Raw genomic sequence first — 17,670 nt, 5'->3', positions numbered from 1 at the left:
AGGTGGAAGGCCTGGATTCTTCATACTTTGTATATGGATGCCTCATGTTACGAAGTTTCCGTCAGTCACATGTCCAATGTCCTTGACCTCATTTTCATGGTTCAGTGACTACTTGAAAAAAAAGTTCAGATTTTTTGTAATGTTAAATTCTCTATTATTATAAGTAATAGGATAACTATATTTAGTATGTGCTTACCTTGCAAGGTCCTCATGCCTGTCAGACAGTTTTCACTTGACCTCGACCTCATTTCATGGATCAGTGAACAAGTCCATATCTCAGATACTATAAGCAATAGGTCTAGTATATTCGGTGTATGGAAGGACTGTAAGGTGTCATCTGACCTTGACCTCATTTTCATGGTTCAGTGGTTATAGTTAAGTTTTTTGTGTTTTTGTCTGTTTTTCTTATACTGTATGCAATAGGTCTACTATATTTGGTGTATGGAATGATTGTAAGGTGTACATGTTTAGCTGGCAGGTGTCATCTGACGTTGACCTCATTTTCATGGTTCAGTGGTTATAGTTAAGTTTTTGTGTTTTGGTCCGTTTTTCTTATACTTTATGCAATAGGTCTACTATATTTGGTGTATGGAATGATTGTAAGGTGTACATGTCCAACTGGCAGGTGTCATCTGACTTTGACCTCATTTTCATGGTTCAGTGGTGAAAGTTAAGTTTTTGAGTTTTGGTCTTTTTTCTTATACTATATGCAATAAGTCAACTATATTTGGTGTATGGAAATATTCTATGATGTACATGTCAGTCTCGCAGGTTTTATTTGACCTTGACCTCATTTTCACGGTTCATTGCTCAGTGTTAAGTTTATGTGTTTCAGTCTGTTTTTCTTAAACTATAAGCAATAGGTCAGCTATATTTGTTGTATGGAAGGATTGTAAGCTGTTCATGTCTGCCTGGCATGGTTCATCTGACTTTGACCTCATTTTCACGATTCATTGGTCAATGTTTAGTTTCTTCGAAACTATAAGCAATAGGTCAACTATATTTAGTGTATTGAATGATTGTAAGGTGTACATGTATTTCTCGTTTGGTTTATATGACCTTGACTTCATTTTCTTGGATCATGTTAAGTTTATGTAATAGTTGTAGTAAAGCTTTCATTTAGGACTATCAACATAAAATCAATGATTAGAAAAGAAGGCGAGACATTTCAGCATGTCCACTCTTGTTTACATTGAACATAAAACTTACTTGCTTTTTGTACTAATAGGGAGAGATCAAGATTGCAGTTACCCTCGAAGATGACATCAGTCGAGAGTTACCAACAGGAGTAGAACTTTACAGACCTATCAGACAAACTGTTTACTCCGTCTTATTTAACCTCAACAAACAGAAAATTATTCATGATAACCAAAACAAAGAACAAGGTAAAATATATCTGTTCGGGATCGATTCTGACAAAAATATGTGTCAACTGTTTCAGTCCTATCCACCGGTATTTTTATCTCTCTTTCAACAAATTTTCATTGCAAAACCAATCACAGTTAACATATAAATTGAACAAAATTTGACAGCTTTCATTCATACAATTAGATTTTTAATGTGACTAATTTTCAGAGTTTCTCATATTAAAGCATATACTATGCAGTAACTTAATATGTAAAACATGTCTAGAGCTTTAGGATACAATTTATAGAATCTTTGTGGTTTTGGGAATTTTGTATAAAGAGAAACAGTCCTTTGCTACTTATCTAGGATGAAAAGGAGTAGACTTAAAAAACGTACTTGCATTATTTTTATTGGATTTTTTTTCAGCCCCAGATTTTAAAAAGTTTGAAGTACCAGTAAAAGAGTGGATCATAAGACGTGGAACAACGAAGATCCAATGTGAAATGGTGACAGCTTATCCAGTTGATTGGAAAACACCAAGTATTGAACGTATGTGGTTAGGAACCAATGTAGAAGATAAAACAAGAAGATTGAGGGCATTCCTTACCTGCATGGAGAGTGACACTCCTCTGATGCTGAACACACAATATGTACCTCAACAGCTGTTGTTGTTATGTTGTGTCTTGAGGTACAATTTTGTAAACAACTGTCAATTTCATAACAAATTCAGCAATTTCCTACTTCTAATCTGAAATTCAGAATACTTTGAATTTTGCTGTTTAACATTGGAAAGGGTGAACATGGCAAAAAAAAATTTACAATTGTATTTTTGCTTATGATATACCTCTATAATATATACAGGAATTGAATTGAGTTTTCATTTTTATCAGTAGGAGATGATATTAAATCCCACTTGAAGAAATATGAAACTTGAAAAAAAGAGAGAAAAAACATAAACAAAAGAGATGATTGATGATTGTATCCATTGTTACAAAGAATGATTTTAGACACTGGAAACATCTTTCTATAATTAGGTGCATTTGAACTATCTCGGATCAATTTGATAAACCAGTTGATTTAAATTTGTCTTGTATAATACAAATTTCTCTTGACACCAAATCCTTTAGGAACATTGCACTTGGCATTTTACATTAAATTAATAAAGAGACTGAACACTTAACCTTGTTGACAACAATGTTTATATGCCTTAGATAGTTTAATTTTGACCTTTTACAGTTTTGTTTATGAAAATTTAACTGTCTTGAGTGAATACCTAACTTTAACAACAGGGTAGTGTGGTAGAATATAAATGTCTTAGATATTCTAACATCGTTAAATGAGGACAGTGGAAACTTTGATATTAGTTGTTACTACAGTTATATAAAAGCACAAGTAATTTAAGTGTCTATAAGCTGGATTTGATATTTAATAACAGGTTTATATTGACAAGAGGAAGAATTTTACAGAGACAAGAATTAGATGCTTTCCTTGCCATGAGTGTATCTCCATTGTTACATGATGTACAAACCATGCAGGATCTCAAGGTAATATTATTAGCTGCAGAATATGCAATCGAAACACTAAACTTTGTAGTTTTACCTTTACCTAGGAAATCAATAGTGTAACTGATTTGAAACCTCTACCCCCAAGTTTCTGATAAAGAGAGGAGGTTGCTAGATACTATTAGATATCCTTAGCTGCAGAATATACAATCCAAACACTAAAATTTGTAGTTTAACTTTACCCAGGAAATCTATAGTGTAACTGATTTTTAACCTGTAACCCCAAGTTTGGATGAAAGGGGAGGTTGCTATACTGGTAGACCATGAATTTTTGCTGCATTTTTCTCAAACTTCAAATCTGTGCTTCCTGACATTTTTATCATGCTTAATATGAGATGCGATTTCGTTTGGGTCCATCGCTCATCGATTTCCTGTTTCACTTATACTTGTAGTGGGGTCACGAACAATAGCTCACAGTACATCTTGTTAGTTCAATTAGCCAAAACAAATTGAGATTTATAAAAAAGAATGAAAAAATTTGATATTGAAGATACAGATAACTAGGCTTTATTATTGAAAATCCCTTTGGATGTGGAAATCAATAAATGCAATGGTTGGTTAGTGATTTTCACAACATGTAGTTTTATAAATTTATCATTTTTCTGTTTCAGTTGCCAAATGTGTTGCCAAGAGGAATCCACTTAGCTTCATTGTTTATGTCAGGAGTGGAGACAGCAGTCTTTGCCAATGATGTTTGTGGTGCACCAATCCCATGGAATATGTGCGCTCCATGGCATTACTTTGATGGCAAACTTTTCCATTATAAATTACTCAAAGCCAACAACAATACACCATTGATAGATATGTGTGATGGACAGGTAAGATAATCAATTGTTCATAGATGAAGACATCAAAGTGGTTAATAAACAAGGATCCGGAAATTTTTCCACACAATTTTGGTCATTTTGAGATGATTGAAAAGTTGGTGCCCCTTTCCAAATTGTCGATGTCAACTTGACTAGATTCATAGCATCAACGAACTTGTATTGCTGTATCATCGCATTTACTAAGTAAATGTCTTACCATTACCATGAAGAACATTTTAGGGAAGGCAATAGTTTAAAATTGAAATGATTTTAATGACTCAAATTGGTTAATCTCTCTGACATTGCTTACGTTTCTTTCGATTTGACAAAAGTTAAAACCGGAAGTTTGTGATAAAGTTAAAGAACGAATAATTCCGGATTCATTTCTGGGATTTGTTTTGTTTATCAAATTGACAGGAAATCGCAGGCTTTTTATGGCTTTTTATTCTATTACCTTTACAAGTGTTTGAATGTAACAGACAACAGTTGCACTTGTTTAATTTAGCATGAAATCAATTTGCATTTTATGATTAAATATTAAATTTGCTGAAGACAATTTTACGCATGCGTATTATATAGTAAATAAAGCACATGAAAAAATACTTTTTTCTCCGTAAATTTAGGTTTAATTTTTAAATCAGATTTGATGATTGTCTTTGCTGAAAAGTAATTAAATAATGAATACACTTGTCAGGGAATTTCAATTTTTGTTAAGATATTATTCTGAGCTTGTGATCACTGTCAGGAGTGAATTAAAACCACAGGTAAAAAGTGATAAGTGATCATTAGCCAATGTTTCAAGGAGGCATTGATATAGATATTAGGAGGGCCCTCAGGATTATCAAACAACTGGAGTGGCAGTTTTATTACAGGAAAGGGATTATAAACAAAAACAAGTGATAACAACTTACACAAGACAGTGCAAAATGGTGATTAAGAAATCCGATTTCAAACATTGAGTCAATGAAATGACCGAAATTACTTCTTTAAAAAATAAAATTTGTCCTAAATCCCAATTACTCATTTAGGACAAATAGTTTCATCTTAGGACATGACTGGCATATATGACCGTTTCCGGACCCTTGTTAATAAATAGTGTTGTATATTTTACTGTGTTCATGGAAAAATCAGAAAAGTACTTAAGTACAGAAAAAGAATTACAAATTATATTATATATGTTCATGAATTTGATTTTTAACTTTTATTGCTGAATTGAATTTTGGAATGATTATTTATTTTAAAGGTTGACCAAGTTCTCAGAGTGGAAAGAATGCGTCAGGCCATTATGGAAGGCCTTAAAGTGGAGTTTGCCCGTCCCCTTCTTCCTTCCGCTGCTATGTCCATGTATACCAACTATCCATTCAATCAATTCGCAAATCCAATGGGCATGTCACCTGCTGGTATGCGAGGTGGCCATGGAATGCGTGGTGGCCATGGAATGGGTGGTGGTCATGGAATGAGTGGAGGCCCAGGCATGCGTCCTGGTATTCCTGCTGGTATGGGACAGCAGCCTAAGTCTCCAGGAAGAGGGAGGGGAATTCTGGGTAAATATCAAACTAAAGGTGCGGTATATACCCTCTATCATTTAGTTGCTTTCTGCAGTTGCTGTGTTTTTTGTTTGTCTTTCTTTTTTACTCATCCGAAATTTTCTTCATCGCCTTATTATTATTCTTTCTAGAAGTAAAGCCAGTGGTTGATATAACTTTAAAACAAATAAGATATGGGACAGAAGTAAATGAATTACATGTATTACTAGTTTAATGATGTTCTAAAATTTAAATCTTACTTATCTTCAGAGTTTAGTTTATTCTAATATTTTCAGATATGCCCATACACTTGATAAGTAAAACAAAATCAGTAAGGATACTGTGGATTCATTTAAATTCCTGGGTACAAATATTTAAGAATTTAGGAAAAATTGTGTTTTCGTGAACACTTGATTTCATGGTTCAGTCAAATTATTCAAACAAACTTGTAGGAAATATGTTTTTTGTTCAAAACTTGAAGTTGTGGTTCACCTTTACCCAAGAAATATTTAAGAAAAAAATATTGCTAAACACAAAGTAATGAATCCACAGTATTTTGAGTACAGAAATTTCTGATATTATTCAATGGACTTTTCTGAAATAATCACTCCAAAATTTCATGTGTACTGGTATTTTAAGTTACCTTTCACTGGCATTATTTTCATCAGTTTCTAGTTCTTGCTTGTTTCATGTTTTTATAAGATATACTACAGTGTTTCGTCCACCAATTCTTACAGAAATTATTAGTTATTAAAATATGTGTTTGACATAGAGATCCATTTGTGTGAATCAGTGTACTCACTATTTTTTTTTTAGAATTTATTATTCTATTCATAAATTGTAAAAGTATAACACCAGTAATTCTAGAATTTAGCATTTTGGAAAATTCAGGCAAAAACACTGTGGTCAAGTATTTTCATTTGCTTAATTAGTTTCATTATTTGCCTCTTTTTTTTAATACTGTTAAGGGCTGTACCATAAAAACATACACGAGACCCAGGGAAGGCACTTCCAAATCTCAACTATGGGTGGGTGTCATCTATGTTTTTGCATAGTGGAAATGTCATCGAAATTTTAATTTGCCTCTACAGGTGGTTACCCCATTTTTAAAGTGCCTTCCCTGGGTACCATGTATGTTTTAATGGAACAGCCCTAAGTATTTGAACTGGCTAGATGTGGTATATTATTTTGTCTATTGTCATTATTTTGTTTCCTTTTATCTTTGATAACAATGTGAACAAAAGAAATGAAATAATTTTCTATGCACTTCACAACTTTTCCAGACAACTGCAATTTTAAGTGTCAATAAGCAATTTAATGGTTCATAAGTTGCTCTTGATGTTTTAACTCACTTTATTAAAAAAAAATCATGTGCACTACAGGACAGTCACCAATTGATGCTCGAGGTGGACAGCTTGAAATAGCTGGAGTAGTTGTCGGAAGCTGGGGAGCCAATATACCAGGCAGCAGAGGAGGTAATGGTGGAATGGGATCTATGTCACCTAGGGTAATGTCAGTTGGAGGTCAAGGTCAGAGAAGAGGTTATCCTCCCAGGTAATATTAATGGAAGAATAAGTGTAATTGTTACTTATACAATCTTAAAAACTACTTTTAAACATGATTGTCATTATAGTCCTCTGCAGGGGACAGAGAAATACCATCTGCCCTGGCTTTTGAATGCTCTCGCATGTTTAATTCTTGCTAAATTTTATATCAGCAATGTCTCATACAAGTTAAAAAATCTGTGCCAAACAACTAATTTAAATGTAGTTATGCCTTGTGAAATATGAATATGGGAAATTACATTGTTCAAGCTCTCTAGCATACATTTTTTATACAACCGCAAACAAATTTTTGTGGTCGTATATTGGTATGACGTCGTCGTCGTCGTCGTCCGAAGACACATTAGTTTTCGCACTCTAACTTTAGTTTAAGTGAATGGATCTCTATGAAATTTTATCATAAGGTTCAATACCACAAAAGGAAGGTGGGGATTGATTTTGGGGGTACCAACAGTTAAGGAAAAAGGGGCCAAAAATAAGCATTTTTGTAACTTCCAGACATAACTTGTGTGTAAGTGTATGGATCTCTCTGAAATTGTACCACAAGGTTCCATATCTCAAAGGGAATGCTGGGATTGATTTTGGGGGTAATTGCCTCCAAATTTTAGGAATTAGGGGCCAAAAAGGGGCAAAAAACAAGCATTTTTCTAGTTTCATGACAATAACTTGTGTGTAAGTGTATGGATCTCTCTGACATTGTATCACAAGGTTCCATATCACAAAGGGAATGCTGGGATTAATTTTGGGGGTAATTGCCTTCAAATTTTAGGAATTAGGGGCCAAAAAAGGGGCAAAAAACAAGCATTTTTCTAGTTTCATGACAATAACTTGTGTGTAAGTGTATGGATCTTTATGAAATTGTACTACAAGGTTCCATATCACAAAGGGAAAGCTGGAATTGAGTTTGGGGGTAATTGCCCTAAAAGTTTAGGAATAAGGGGCCAAAAATAAGCATTTTTCTAGTTTCCAGACAATAACTTGTGTTCAGGTGTATGGATCTCTCTGAAATTGTACTGCAAGGTACCATACTACAAAGGGAAGGCTGGGATTGATTTTGGGGGTAATTCCATCAAAATTTTAGGAATTAGGGGCCATAAAAGGGCCAAAAAACAAGCATTTTTCTAGTTTCAGGACAATTACTTGTGTGTAAGTGTATGGATCTTTATGAAATTGTACTACAAGGTTCCATATCACAAAGGGAAAGCTGGAATTGAGTTTGGGGGTAATTGCCCTAAAAGTTTAGGAATAAGGGGCCAAAAATAAGCATTTTTCTAGTTTCCAGACAATAACTTGTGTTCAGGTGTATGGATCTCTCTGAAATTGTACTGCAAGGTACCATACTACAAAGGGAAGGCTGGGATTGATTTTGGGGGTAATTCCATCAAAATTTTAGGAATTAGGGGCCATAAAAGGGCCAAAAAACAAGCATTTTTCTAGTTTCAGGACAATTACTTGTGTGTAAGTGTATGGATTCTGAAATTGTACTGCAAGGTTCCATATCACAAAGGGAAAGCTGGGTTTGAGTTTGGGGGTAATTGCCCTAAACGTTTAGGAATTTGGGGCCAAAAAGGGGCCAAAAAACAAGCATTTTTCTAGTTTCCAGACAATAACTTGTGTTCAAGTGTATGGATCTCTCTGAAATTGTACTGCAAGGTACCATACCACAAAGGGAAGGCTGGAAATGAGTTTGGGGGTGATGAAAATCATAAGGGGGTTCAAAAAATTTGGGAGGGGGATTTTTTTTTCATTTTTTTTCTTTAAAATTTTCCATTTTAAATTGGTTATTTCTGATTTATATATAAAAGCAAATTATAATGATATGGTTTGAATAGGTAAATTAAATTTTTTTAAGTTCTTAGACCACTTTCATTCTGTGTCAGAAACCTATCCTGTGTCAAATATTTAATTACAATCCAAATTCAGTGCTGTATCAAGCTTGAATGTTGTGTCCATACTTGCCCCAACTGTTCAGGGTTCGACCTCTGCGGTCGTATCAAGCTGCGCCCCAGCGAAGCATTTTATTGTTTGTTTTGAAATTTATATAGAAAGTTTATATCAGCAATGTCTGGGATGTGTTTGAAAATTAGCGCTTAACAATTATTTTTACAGGAGTTTTCCCTTAGAAATGTGTATTCTTTAGTTATTGCATTGTTAGCAAACTTAAATGTACAATCCTTGCCAGATATTTATGAAATTAACATCAAAGTTTTATATTAGCAATGCCTCAGACAAGTTTGAAAATCAGTACCAATAAATATTTTATGCCCCTTGTAAATATAAATATACTACAGAAAATTGCATTGTTAGTACTCTCACATGTACAATTCTTGCCTGATTTTTGTGAAGTTTAAATCAGCAATGTCTTGGACAAATTCGAAAATCGGTGCCAAATAAATATTTTTAAGAGAATTATGCCGCTTGGAAATATTAACTATAGAGAAATTTGCATTGTAAGCATTCCTGTAGGATGGTTTTGAAATTTTGATCATAGATTTATTTAAAGAATGTATTGGGTGAGTTCAAAAATCCGCACTGATCTATTATTACAGGAGTTATCTCTTTGAAATATAATTTATATTAAACATTACATTGTATTAAAGCACTCTCACACCTATATTTCTTGTTGAATTTTTATGAAGTTCATATCAAAGGCTATATTGGTAAGGCTTTGAAATAGAAATATATATATATATATGGAAAATAACATTGTTAGTGATCTCATGCCTACATTTCTTGTAAGATATTTATTAAAAAGTTAAAAGAATTGTTTTCTCCTATTTATTGCTTTTGGACAGATAAGATATGTGAAACACAGGGACATTGGAATAATGTTCTTTTATTATTAACATTTCAATTTAAATGTTCAAATAAAAGATCATTAGATTGCACAAATTGAACACATTAGTTTTCGCGAGTAATTTATTTTCACAACTCTTGCATGTAGCAACATACCATGAATACATATGGACATGAATAAGTCAAACTGTAATCTCCTCTAGAATTAATACATCATCAAAGAAAATTTCAGGGGAAATTGTAGAGAAGTCGGTGGGAAAGAGCTAAACATGAAAATATGTTGGTGTACAATAACCAATATCAGATAATGTACTTTCAGTGTTCATTATAGGGATTAATCTATATCACAATTAATGGGCAAATATGTACTCATTCTATAAACTTTCTTACATGAAAATGTCACCATATGGCATGCACTTGTGAAGAGCATGCCAGTCATTTGAAGGTGTAATACCACCATTGATTTTCCCCTATTAGTCTTTGTTAAATTTGCACTTTTCAAAAAATTGTGCAGAATTTATCTTTGTTTCAAATAAAGAAATACTTGGCATGAGTAAAGTTTTATCCTGTCCAGTACTATAGAAAAAAATTCACATAACATTTCATTGCATATAAGAAAATAACCATCACTGGAAGTTAACCAATCAAATTTTCCCCCTTTTTTAACCTGTGTACAAGCTTTAGTAACCATGTAACCTCAAGTTTCCAAAATATTCTATAGAAACCCCAAATAAAAAAATAATGGTGCTTTGAAATACCCAAGATATATGTTTATGACCCAGAAATGTTTTACTGCAATGAAATGTAGGATCAATTACCTACAACTGTCAAATTCAAGGGAATATTTTTTTTCAACCTATTTTCATATGCAACCGGATGTGACGTACTATGATTTGGTGGTATTACACCTGAATGATAATATAACTGTCGATCAGTTAAAAGAAAGAATTATTGAGACTGCAATAAATTAACTTTACTGCTGATTAATTTCAGGGGAGGAGGAATGATGGGTAACAGAGGAGGAGCAGGAATGATGGGTAATCGTGGAGGAGGCATGATGGGTAATAGAGGAGGAGGAATGATGGGAAACAGAGGAGGAGGTTTGATGGGCAATCGAGGTGGTGGTATGATGGGTAATAGAGGAGGTGGAATGATGGGTAGACCACCTCCATTGATGGGACGTGGCATGATGTTCAGAGACCCAGGCTTTGGTAGAGATGGAATGAGGCCCAGAATGGGTTATCCACCTGCTTATGGAAGAGGAGGGATGAGATACCAAGGGGTAAGAAATTCACATACAACAGAAAAATAGCCAAACTATTATTACTAGTACTTTGTAGAGGAAATAAATTAGGTCAACATTTATTGTGTACAATTAACGCTTTGTTGCTGCAATTTAAATGTAAAACATGGCAGGTGTAAAAGCACAGATAAAAATGATTAGTGATCATTAGCCTGATATGCCTAAATCAATTTTCAGCTCATTCTTGATATTGTGTAATCAATTCCTCATGTATTTTTTCAACCCACAACCTTCAAACTTGGTTGAATTTTGGTATGTTCATTTAAGATGTTTAAATTTTATGATTTTTATCTGTTTATCTAACATCTCATGGGAGACTGCAGTTTTGCTAGCATTCAAAAACATGCTCTCTAAAAAGTATATTAAATACTAGAGTCATTGCCATTTACACAGCATTTCAAGATGTACTGCAATCTAACCATTGAAGTCTTTCAATTCTTATTTTATATTTATTTTCATTTTCTACAGATGATGTCCCCTGAGCGAGGTTACTACAGAGGAAGAGGTGCTATAAGTGGAAGAGGAGTGAAAAAGATCCGAGTCAGACCAAGGGTTTACAATAATAATAACAAGAGGGGTGGGAAACCATCAGGAGGAAGAGGAAGAGGTGTTACTGTGGAATCTGATGGGTAATTGACTAAAGATAAATAACAAAATTCTAAATGGAATGTCCCTTATCAAGTGGCAAAATCAAAAGCTCAAACATATCAAAGGAATGGAAAACAACTTGATGATTGATTAAAGAATAACTTAATCTGCTTGCTTTGTTCTGACTAAAAAGGTATAAAGGAGATTTGTATGATGACAAATGAGACAACTGTCCACCAGAGACCAAAGGACGAGGAGTAAGCACGGTATAGGGTTCAACAATGAGCAAAACTTGTACCTTTTAGTCAGCAATGAATTGTCCCAACAATTTAAAAGAGAAAATTAAAAGCCTTATATATGATAGTATTTCCTATACTCATAACTGGAAAAGAAAATAATAGAGAGTGGATGTATATGAAACAACAAATTTCTGATATACTTGAAAATAACCACCATAGTAATAGAACTGTTCTTTTATTGTTGTTCTTCTATCAAAGAAAGCAATAAAAAACAGTGTTAACAAGAACAAATTTATAGAACTATTAGACTGTTTTTAGACTCATTGAAATATGCATTTTAATGACACTTCTTCCTTAACTGTAAAAAATGAACTTTTTAAAAAAAGGTATTAAGGGGCCATTAGTAGCTAAAAAAAAAATCCAACATAGAACCTATGAATAATACAGCTTTTGCATTTAACCTCATCGGTATCAAAATTGTTATCTATTTTTGAATAATATAAAAAATTCTTTATTTGATAGAGAGAATGGTAGCATTACCATAGCTGTAAATGGCGATAACAACAAAATAAATGGTGTATATGATGATGCTGAAGAAGTGACCACACCTACTGCCAAAGGATTACCAGAGGGCATTCAGAGCCCAGATAGTGGCATTCATGGTGACAAATCCTCAACAGATATCACTGCCTGATTATACTAATGACTGTTCAATATTTTGTGGAATTTAAGTGTTACTGATGAAACTTATGGACTTATGATTATGTTTTAGTTTCTCAAGGCCAGTTCTTATATATTCTTTTTGTATTTGTATTGATTTCTGTAACTTTTCATAATTTATTTTCAAATGTTCCGTTAACTACTGATGGAAAAAAAACTTGTACATTGGTAAATGGTAGACATTTAGTAATGATGTATATTTCTTATTTAGTTTGTCAGTTTTATTCTATAATTATCTTTTCAAGTATGGTTAAAACTGTAATTTAGCTCTGATATTTATTTGGTGAAAGTTGATCATTACTGCTAATGAATGTTTCTTTTGCAACACTGCATTCAGCTTGAGAAAAAAAAACTGTAATTGGCAACTTCTGAGAATAAAGGTGTTTTTATTAGAAGATAACTGAAAAGTTTACTTCTATGTTATAATATGAAGATAACACCTAATTTTTATTTTTCTGTTAAATTAGCAAAGATTTGTTTGAAATATTGGTTTCATTTCTTTTTAAATTGACAAATGGTTGATTTTGAATTGGTTATTTTGATACTGGAAACAATGATTAATCTATTATTTTTGTCTTTCTACTGTTAAAAAATTGGTAACACTTATTTTCATTATAGTACTAAGTTAACTCAATTAGAATGCACTTGCCGAAGAAATTTCTCTCTATTTTTTCTTGTTTTTTGTTAAATTTTTTCATATATTTACATTTTTATAATGAACAAGTGCTTTCTAATTGAATATATATACATTGTTAACGTGGATGTTGATTTCGATCAAATTTATGAAATTTCCCTAAATCAGCATTCAAGTAACATGTTGAAGACGATATTGTCAGATCAGCTCTTATGTCTTTCAGTCATTTTTGCCTTTTTATCGCAAAAAAAAAAAAATGCTGTGAACAGTCTCTTCATCAACATGTTCAAAGTTTGAATGATATTTGCAATAACTGTCTTTCAAATGTCATTCAAACCGATTCTTTTTTGTTATGGCATGTTTACTTTTGTAGCATTGCCTTGTTGCATTTATACATATATTTTTTTTTTCAATTGTTGTCTATTGACAACGCAAGTCCTCGGGACTAAAATGCCACAGGAAACAAACGCAGTCATGTTAAAGATTGTTTGAAGTGATCCTGCATTTGTATGCATGTGATGAATGTCTTTGTCAGCCAAAATTTGTGTTTTTTGACTGCATTTTACAAAGAAGATATTTTTGTAATTTCATATATTTTTTATGGAAACAGTCTGAATGGAGATCGCTGAAAGACTTGAAAAAGGGATATTGAAAGATTGTTTTAGAATTTTGAATTAATGATTAATAACACTATAAAATATTGAAAATAAAATTTCCCAAACTTTCAAACATTGTTGTTGGGTAAAAGTATTCTTAAATAAAGTTTAATCAGATAAAGCAAGCTAAAATTTTAAATTAATTCACTTAAATATCTTCCTTGAGTATTTAGTAGGGAAAATGCATCACATTGAAAAAAAGAGTAAAAATGCTGTAAGGCTCTAAAAACATAATTTAATGTTACTTCAGGACTGGAGTGAACTATGTAATTTAAAAGTTTTAAGTTGAATATCACAAGAATGGAGTTCCTTCTGCATCATTTGAAGCACAAAGGTATATTTGTGCTATAGAAAACCTATTGGAGATTTCTTGTAATCAAGAAGTGGTGCATAGTGAAAAAGTTAAGGTGTAAAATGGGAGGTTGTATCCTTAATTGGGTTGAGTTTGTTCCTAATGGCTATTTAATATGACTAGGTAAAAAAAATACAAGTAACGCAATATTAAGACAAAAAGAATATGTAAAAAAAATGTCAAGATTGCATATTTGATAACCTTAAAGGGGAAGTTGGTCAAAAAAAGATTTTTACTTCTCGTCTTAAAAGTTTGAAAATTGAAAAACTGATCAATGGTGAAAATGATGGTAAAGAGATATTGATCAGTGTGGGCAGTTAATGGGAAAAAAAACATTCTCAGTTTATTTTGTCTTTGATAAAGCACACACAAGATTTCAAGACAAAGGCAATATAATCTGATAAATAGATATTTGCTAATGCCCATTATAAAAGTTTTTCGAAATCCAGTTCCATAATGGATTGATATCAAGACACTAGTAAGGGTTGGTCATGCCCGTTAGTCTTGACTTTGTATATTTTTTGGGGACATAATTGTCCTCTTTTATTTCTTTGTATTAAATTTTGATGAACTATATTTGTAATGATATGAAGTTAAAACATATTCCTCATTGTATAAATGATTAAAATCTATAAATAGATAATATAAATATTTTAGCATTTCCAATTAATAAAATGTTTGCATGAAATTTTTTGAGGAAATGCCACATGAAGCTAGAAATTTGGCATGGCAATTTTTTGTAGCACCTTGTTTTGAACATTTTTCTAAAAAGTGAAGAAAAAGATTTATTAATCAACGGGTCAGCTTAATTTCTAGCTTCTTTTTAATGGTTTCTTTTTCACATGTTTGAATATTGAAATTTTTTGGTTCGTTTTTAATGGCTTGCTTAAACATGGACACATTTCCATGTTGATTTATTATGCTTAGGAACAAGGTACCTCAGGAATAAAGCAATGTTTCAGAATGGAGAGTTGAGAGAAATTAAGGGTCACTGACCCTTGGGCAAGTGTATTCCTGATGTATAAAATGTCCTTTAATAGGAAGAAAAACAAAAACAATTTCATTATTCTCATTAAGGTACCCCTATTCATTGTTTATATTAATCTTTAAAATGGCTCTTTATAAAGCCATGATCATGTATTTCACTAGAATTTGGTTTATTATTATAATACATGTTATATTAATAGCTCATTCAATTATCTTGTGTACATTTAAGTAGGGATGTAACTGATAATTCAGTTACTTACTCTCAATCTGAAGTTTTTTGAACAAAATGTTAACGGAATACTCTTGATGCTAAAATATCAGATTTAATCTTAAAACTTAAAGAGAATGTTCAGCAAGAAAGAAATATATATTTAAAAGTAAATATTATACGTAATGTTATTGATAAATTTCAATTCAATTTAATTTTAAGAGGATTTTAGAGTAAATAACTGAATTAACAGTGAAATAAAATATTTTTCTGTGGAAAATAAACTTGCATGTATGATTACAGGTTTGAATGAAAAGGGCCAAATACATTTTAAACATGTTTGTTCTGTAGTTTGTGAGAGTTAACCTGGGCAGATTGATGGTTTAGATCTTGTTAGAAAAGGGATGGAGCTATCACCTATCCAGACTTATCTGTCATATTACATAACTAACTAGAACACTAATTCTTACATGCAATTGTTATGCAAAAGGTTGTAAAAAGGTTAAGTCTTTTATAGTAATTAAGATTTAGATAAATTAGAGTTCTTGTTGAGTTAGGGTTTTTTAAGAGCGCTCCAAAAAAAATATAAAAAGGTAAAGTGAAACTACTCACAGAGGAACAAAACTAAAAATGGTCAAGAAACTAAATATTGCAGTTGTTTTTCCATATTAATTGTAAATATTTTTGATTTGGAAGTTTTGAAATACTGGAATTTCTTATGTATTCCTATTATATTGATATGACTGATATCTTTTGACAATGTATACTATCAAATATTGTACTTTTGGAAAGCTTACAGTGTTTAGATAATAGTAATCAATTATTGTATTATTAGAGTTTGGTGGCTTGTCAAGTGGTAAATTGCAAAATATTCAGTAAGGGAATGACAACGGAAATGACCCACAACAAATGTTTTAAGGTTGAGTTAAATTTTGAGACCAAAATATATTGTGGTCACATCCAACAAGCATGGAAGTTCTATTCATGAAATATTAACTGCTGGATGTAAAGTAAAAAAAACAACCAGTCAATCAATCCAACAAGCATGATACCTTAGGAAAATATATATATACTTATTAGTTTAAAGAAAATGTTAAGTTATTGTTAAATGTATAATTACATAATGGTAATTGGGTAGTTGATGAAAAATTACTGAGTATTTTGTAACAAAAATTGTCTTGTTCTGTGAATTAATCTGTTAATTGATTGAATATTATACTTTAAGGTGGGATTTAATTAGGAAGGAGTTAGCACAAATGCATAAAGTAGGGATATACTGCTTTAATGAATATTGATTCCCTATCATATTGGCACAAAAAGTGATTAAGGAAGAAAAGATGGTTATGGTTTTGATGTTAAGACATGGACTGCGAGTTTTTGAATAAATGTTGTTTTTGTGGAATTGTTTTGTTTTTTATACTAGTGACATGCAGTCAATATAAGCTTTGACATACTGTCCATGTTAGCTTTGTTTAAGGCTCTCACAACAATTGTGGTCATTCCAAAAGACCAAGTAAGGTTACAAATATTTATTGTATGAAAAGAATGATATATAAAACAGGTACAATACACTCTAGGTATGACAAGATGATGCTCACTGGTTTATCTTTATCCATAATGTTGTTCAACCTTGCATCACAGTTTAGCTCACCTTGCACATGGGAAGAATTTGAGCAATTGCCATCACTTGTGTCGTCTATTGTGTTTAACCAATTTTTTTTTTTTGTCAAATCCTCTAAAAATTCAAAGCCAACTTAAACCAAACTTGGCAGGAATAATCATTTAAAGTCCTTTTTAAAGTCCTTTTTAAAGTCCTTATTTTGTTACACTTGGATGATTGACTACAAGAGGTACTTGCTATATGATCTATCCCTGCTCAAAAAGAGGTGAGTATATTGGATTATTTGTGCTTCTGACATTAAATCTGTAGTTTCTTCATTTATTGCATCAAGATTTGTCAAGTTGTGCTATCCTGTATATCATGTTTATACAGTTCTTTGATATTCTACTTTGCCATTTGTTTCATTCAACTGCAAAATACTAATAGTCAAAACATTGATCGATGGTTTAATAAGAGAGCAAATAGTTCATAGTACTTCTTACCAATTCTGATCAATCCATTTTCAAATTTTTTCATCTTTGAATTTACCAAACCAATTCTTGTGCAAGTTTATAGGAATGTTGATTGTATAGATTGCACATGGTGCAATGGTTACATAACAAAGGTAGCATCATTGAATCCTTTGGATTATCAGAGAAACTACAGGGATGATATGAAACGATCTTGCCAGGAATAATGTGCTAAATTTTTATTTTTACTTTCATGTTTGACAACCAAAAAAACATGGCCTAACGAATTTATCTTGCCGACTATCTTTAACACG

At 32.1% G+C, this 17,670-nt stretch overlaps 1 protein-coding gene across 2 annotated transcripts in view; it reads left to right on the top strand.

Annotated features, from left to right (window-relative positions):
* The window catches only part of LOC127721627 (constitutive coactivator of PPAR-gamma-like protein 1), a 34,486-nt gene extending 17,798 nt beyond the window's left edge, over positions 1–16,688 (top strand). The window contains exons 9-17 of one of the 2 annotated variants that reach the window (XM_052228411.1): positions 1,229–1,385; positions 1,774–2,035; positions 2,783–2,891; positions 3,521–3,727; positions 4,959–5,259; positions 6,624–6,795; positions 10,593–10,881; positions 11,371–11,531; positions 12,252–16,688. In XM_052228411.1, coding sequence (XP_052084371.1) covers positions 1,229–1,385; positions 1,774–2,035; positions 2,783–2,891; positions 3,521–3,727; positions 4,959–5,259; positions 6,624–6,795; positions 10,593–10,881; positions 11,371–11,531; positions 12,252–12,423 — 1,830 coding nt within the window. In that variant the 3' untranslated portion in view covers positions 12,424–16,688. Of the gene's footprint in view, positions 1–1,228; positions 1,386–1,773; positions 2,036–2,782; positions 2,892–3,520; positions 3,728–4,958; positions 5,278–6,623; positions 6,796–10,592; positions 10,882–11,370; positions 11,532–12,251 lie in introns of both variants that reach the window. The other variant, XM_052228403.1, reaches the window with a different exon arrangement.
* The last annotated feature ends 982 nt before the right edge of the window (positions 16,689–17,670 follow it).

Source organism: Mytilus californianus, unplaced genomic scaffold (genome assembly GCF_021869535.1).
Source record: "Mytilus californianus isolate M0D057914Y unplaced genomic scaffold, xbMytCali1.0.p SCAF_1, whole genome shotgun sequence".
In the NCBI taxonomy this organism is placed as follows: domain Eukaryota; kingdom Metazoa; phylum Mollusca; class Bivalvia; order Mytilida; family Mytilidae; genus Mytilus; species Mytilus californianus.
Note: the sequence above shows the minus strand (reverse complement) of the source record. Positions and strands in the feature narration are given on the sequence as shown.